Source organism: Sapajus apella, unplaced genomic scaffold (assembly GCF_009761245.1).
Source record: "Sapajus apella isolate SASKATOON/1434 unplaced genomic scaffold, GSC_monkey_1.0 scaffold11, whole genome shotgun sequence".
Lineage (NCBI taxonomy): Eukaryota > Metazoa > Chordata > Mammalia > Primates > Cebidae > Sapajus > Sapajus apella.
The window spans coordinates 41206681-41212077 of record NW_022436951.1 but is presented as its reverse complement, the minus strand read 5'-3'; the positions used below and the strand labels follow the sequence as shown (position 1 = coordinate 41212077).

Here is a 5397-nt window from a genome sequence, read left to right as displayed (position 1 = left end):
CATCTCTGTCTCTCTCTTCCTCATCTCTGTCTCTCTTCCCCATCTCTGTCTCTCTTCCCCTCCTATTCTGTCTCTGTGTCTCTCTTCCCCACCTCACACTCATGGATTCACAACACACACTTGGTTTTTAGTTTGAAACTTCAGTGAAGCGTGTAGTACACAGCGCGTTCTCCATCCCGCTTAGCTGTCCCCAAATAATTGAGAACACGCCCCTCTGCCATTTCTGCCCTCCCTCCCCTCTCATGGGTCCTCCACAGGGAAGGCTGTCCTGAGGCCCGCCCACCATCCTGGGCCACAGGGGCTTCCCGGTTGGGGGCAGGGCCAGGTGGGCAGCCCTCCCAGCTTGTAGGCAGCATCCAGGCTACTGCACAGCAAAAGTTCCCTGCTGAGGCCGTGGCCTGGATGCACCTGCTGGAGGCTGCACGGGGCAGGTGAGATCCATGCCTGGGGCAAGCCAGGCAGGTGTGTGCAGGGCAGGTGTGTGCAGGGGAGGTGTGTGCAGGGCAGGCATGAGGCAGGCGGGGGGTACAGGGCAGGTGTGTGCAGGGCAGGTGTGTGCAGGGTAGGTGTGTGCAGGGGAGGTGTGTGCAGGGCAGGCGTGTGCAGGGCAGGCGTGAGGCAGGCAGGGGGTACAGGGCAGGTGTGTGCAGGGCAGGTGTGTACAGGGCAGATGTGTGCAGGGTAGGTGTGTGCAGGGGAGGTGTGTGCAGGGGAGGTGTGTGCAGGGCAGGCGTGAGGCAGGCAGGCGTGTGCAGGGGCGGTGTGTGCAGGGCAGGCGTGTGCGGGGCAGGTGTTAGGCAGGCAGGTGTATTCAGGGCAGGCGTATGAGGGGCAGGCATATGCAGGGGAGGTATGAGATGGGCAGATGTGTGCAGGGCAGGTGTATGTAGGGGAGGTGTGTGCAGGGCAGGTGTGTGCAGGGCAGGTGCATGTAGGGGAGGTGTGTGCAGGACAGGTGTGTGCAGGGCAGGTGCATGTAGGGGAGGTGTGTGCAGGACAGGTGTGTGCAGGGCAGGTGTATGTAGGAGAGGCGTGTGCAGGGCAGGTGTGTGCAGGACAGGTGTGTGCAGGGCAGGTGCATGTAGGGGAGGTGTGTGCAGGGTAGGTGCATGTAGGGGAGGTGTGTGCAGGACAGGTGTGTGCAGGGCAGGTGTATGTAGGAGAGGCGTGTGCAGGGCAGGTGTGTGCAGGGCAGGCGTGTGCAGGGGAGGCGTGTGTAGGGCAGGCGTGAGCAGGGGAGGCGAGTGTGCAGGGCAGGTGTGCGTAGAGATGTGTGCAGGGCCGGTGTGCGCAGGGGAGGAGCGTGCAGGGCTGGTGTGTGCAGGGGAGGCGTGTGCAGGGCAGGCGTGAGCAGGGCAGGCACGTGCAGGCTGCACCACTGCATCAGCTACACGATCCTGGCCCACACTGGATCTGCCCTCAGATTCTGGAGCAGCCCCTCCTGGCCACACCCTGTACCAGGCCTGGGACCACCTGTGGGGAGTGGGGACAGGTGGCTGGGGAGGGCGTGCCTCGGCCCCAAGCCTCAGCAGCAGCCTCCCCACAGGCGTGGCCTCCATGATCGTGTCCTTCGTCGTGGGACTGTACTACAACACCATCATTGCCTGGGTCATGTGGTACTTCTTCAACTCCTTCCAGGAGCCTCTGCCCTGGAGCCAGTGCCCACTCAACGAGAACAAGACAGGTGCGTCGTTGCAGCAGTCCCAGCCACATCCGTCTCACCTGTGGGGCCGTCACCCCTCCCACGCAGGCACATGGCCTCATGAAACTCAGCTCAGGTGTGGCAGAAACCAGAGCCCCAAAGCAACAGGGTGTCAAAAAATTGCAGCTCAAGACAAAAGGCTTTAAAAGTGGTGGCTCTTGTGTAGGAGGTGTGGCGGAGGACGAGGCCCTGGGGAGGAAAGTGTGGGAGCCTGGGGGGTGCTGTCCCCACTCTCAGGGCCTCCAGTCACCTGCCCGGAGCTCGGGGTTGCTGGGAGGTTGCTCCGTATCCTCCTAGGAGGGACGTGGTGTCGGATCGCCACCTCCTGCCCCCGCATCCCTGCATTGCTCTGCACAGATGGGTCTGTCCTGCCCACGTGGGCCCCACATTGCCCTCCCAGCTCAGCCCTTGCAGAACCCTCTCTCCCAGGGAGGGAGTGTCGGGGGCAGACCACTGTGTGTGACATGAACTCGGCTCACCGTGGTCCACATGGTGGCCCTGGGACCTGAGTGTCTCGGTCACCAGCAGCTTCTGGGCCGAGCAGCACAGCGGGGCTTCACTGCACACCACTGCTGAGTCGAGGCTGGCAAGACGGTCCCTGGGGCCGGAATAATACAGATGCCCCCACAATACGTGAACCCTCACTGCACTCTGGGACTGCCCGGGTCCCTTTCCTGCCTCTGGGGATGTGGGTTCTCTGGAATTAGACCACTTCCCCCTTAGAAGGGCCTCCCTGCGGTTCCTCGAGTCCAGACAGGCCCACCGTGGTGAGTAGGGAGCGGGTGGTTGCAAGCGGGGGCCCTGCCCAAGAGCACACGGGCTCTGAGGCCCCCATGTCCCTGCCGGGGCTCGCACGGGGAGGAGGGAGCAGCGTGAGGCCCAGGGTGCACCTGACTATTGGGACTGAAGCCTTCCAACCAGTGCACATGTGTAGGCATGTGTAGGGCGTGCCGGTGTGCATGTGTGTGCTGTGTGCATGACAGCATGTATGTGATGACATGTATGTAAGGACCTGTATGTAAGGGTGCAGTTGTGCATGTGTGTGTGTGAGTGCATGTGTGTGCATGTGAGCATTTGTGCCTGTGTGCATGTGTGTGCTGTGTGCTTGAGTGCATGTGTGCACACGTGAGCATGAGTATCTGTGCACGTGTATGTGGTGTGAGTGCATGTGTGCACATGTGTGCGTATGTGTGAGTGCATGTGTGTGCACGAGTGTGTGCCGGTGTACATGTGTGTGTATGTGAGTGCATGTGCATGCATGTGTCTGTGTATGTGTGTGCATGTGGGTGAGTGCATGTGCATGTATATGAGCATGTGAGCCTGTCATGTGTACATCTGTGAGTGCAGGCATGTGCACGTAAGCAGTGCCTGTGTACATGTGTGTGTGCATGTGCATGCACATGAGCATGTCTGTGTGTGCATGTGTGTGAGTGCATGTACATGAGCATGTGAGCCTGCGTACATGTGTTGCTGTGTGAGTGCATGTGTGTGCATGTAAGTGTGTGTGCCTGTGTGCATGTGCCGGTGTGGGCATGTCACTGATGTCAAGGTCTCTGGAGCGTGGCTGGCCTGTCCTCCGGCTCAGGGCCTGTGGTGTCCATTCTCCCCCCTTGGGGACCCACACCCTGACATGTGTGGATGGCCCTCTCCCCAGGGTACGTGGATGAGTGTGCCAGGAGCTCCCCTGTGGACTACTTCTGGTACCGAGAGACGCTCAACGTCTCCACGTCCATCAGCAACTCGGGCTCCATCCAGTGGTGGATGCTGCTGTGCCTCGCTTGCGCATGGAGCGTTCTGTACATGTGCACCATCCGTGGCATCGAGACCACCGGGAAGGTACCACGTGGGCCCGGCCAGGCTGCAAGTGCCCCGGAGGGTGGGTGCAGGCAGCCCTGCCTCTGCTGGCCACACCCCAGAACCCAGCTCTGGGGGTCTCAGGCTCTGTCTTTCCCCAGACACCAGCAACAGCGCTGCCTCTGCCCTGAGGCTTACCAGCCTGGGCGGGAGGGGCCCTGCCTGCCCTGGGTTTCCTGAAATGCCCAGACTTGGGGCCCCAGGAACTTGCTGCTGGCCCCCTTGACACTCAACATTATGCAGGAGTAATGCAAACTGCTGGAAAGAGTTAGACAATGATGATGGTGATGGTAAATCAGGAAGGCTGACATGGAAGAGTAAGGCTCCATCTTCCCTACATGGGAATCTTTGCTGGGACGTCCAGAGTGGCCAGCCCTCTCTCCCAGGGGACCAGCAGCCTGTGAGGCCCAGCCCCCCCTCCCCACCCGTCCCACATGCCCACCCGCCCTGCCCACCTGCAGGCTGTGTACGTCACCTCCACGCTGCCCTACGTCGTCCTGACCATCTTCCTCATCCGAGGCCTGACACTGAAGGGTGCCACCAACGGCATCGTCTTCCTCTTCACACCCAACGTGAGTCTCCGGGGCTGCCCTGGACTGAGACCCCGGGAGAGGCCTGCCAGCTGTCACCCACGGGGACAGGCAGCCCGCTGCCCAGCCAGTCCCAGGCCTGAGAAGGTCCACTGGGCCAGCAAGGGGCCGGCCTGTCCCTGGGGCCCGGGTCAGCTCCTGGTAGCATGGCTTTGCCCCTATGAGCTGACAGAGGCCCGGCGGGGAAGGAACTAGTTGCTGCCCCCGGGGGCTATGGCCTAGCCTGACCACCCCGATAGCCTCGGCCCTCCCCAGCCTCCCCAGGACCACATCTCCCAGGTCCCCGTGGCCCTGTCCAAGCTGCCAGTGGCTGAGGGTCTCTGTGTGGCACAGGTCACGGAGCTGGCCAACCCGGTCACCTGGCTGGACGCGGGCGCACAGGTCTTCTACTCCTTCTCCCTGGCCTTTGGGGGCCTCATCTCCTTCTCCAGCTACAACTCTGTGCAGTGAGTGTGGGCATGGCGGGCCTCGGTTTCCCTCTCAGTCCGGGGAGAACTTGCTGGGAGGATAAAAGACAAGGTGGAAAGCGCTCTGTGGCTGTGTGGCTGGGACCTCCGTGTCCCAGTGGGCCCTTGCCCACCCGCTCAGGGTCTGTGTGAGCTGAGTCTAGAGCACAGTGTGTGGAGGAGGGTCAGGAGCCGGGCGCCTGCGCCCTCCCCCACACCTATCCCTCCACTTGCCTGGTACGGGCCCTTCCTGTGCTCTCCCCAGACCCCTGCTCCACGCCCACATCGCTCCCAGCCCACCCCTCGGCATCCCAGGTCCCTCCACATCCCCCACCAAGTCCTTCCACTGCACCCTCCCCCGTACCTACTGCACTTCCCAATGCCCCCAGGAAGGGTGTGTACCCTGGAGTCCCCAGCAGCCTCTGGGAGGAGCACAGCTGGTGTCAGTTCATTTCCACTCACATTTATGTAGCGCCTACTGTGTGCCTGACCTGGTGCATCAGGACCCATCCTCAGTGACCTGAGCCCCTGCAGGTTGACAAGCAAGCACAGAAACCGCCCTGTGTGTGGTGACCAGAATCTCAGAGCAGAAGGGGTGGGGGGTGAAGGAGGACTCCTAGGGGTCAGGGTGCCCCTCTAGGCTGGGAAGGTGTGATTGGAGCCGGGGACAGAGGACGGCAGCGCAAGGGGGCGGGGTCTGGGTATGGAGGGCGGGGTTGGAGTAGGGAGGGTGGGGCCTGGGTATGGAGGGCGGGGCTGGGGTAGGGAGGGTGGGGCCTGGGTATGGAGGGCGGGGCCGGGGTAG

The 5397-nt window shown here is 62.1% G+C and overlaps 1 protein-coding gene across 1 annotated transcript in view; it reads left to right on the top strand.

The window, feature by feature from the left end:
• The window catches only part of SLC6A19 (solute carrier family 6 member 19), a 21223-nt gene that overhangs the window by 7887 nt on the left and 7939 nt on the right, over window positions 1-5397 (top strand). The window contains exons 4-7 of the mRNA XM_032279157.1: window positions 1547-1684; window positions 3357-3538; window positions 4018-4128; window positions 4480-4592. Of these exons, the coding sequence (XP_032135048.1) occupies window positions 1547-1684; window positions 3357-3538; window positions 4018-4128; window positions 4480-4592 (544 nt within the window). The remainder of the gene's footprint in view (window positions 1-1546; window positions 1685-3356; window positions 3539-4017; window positions 4129-4479; window positions 4593-5397) is intronic.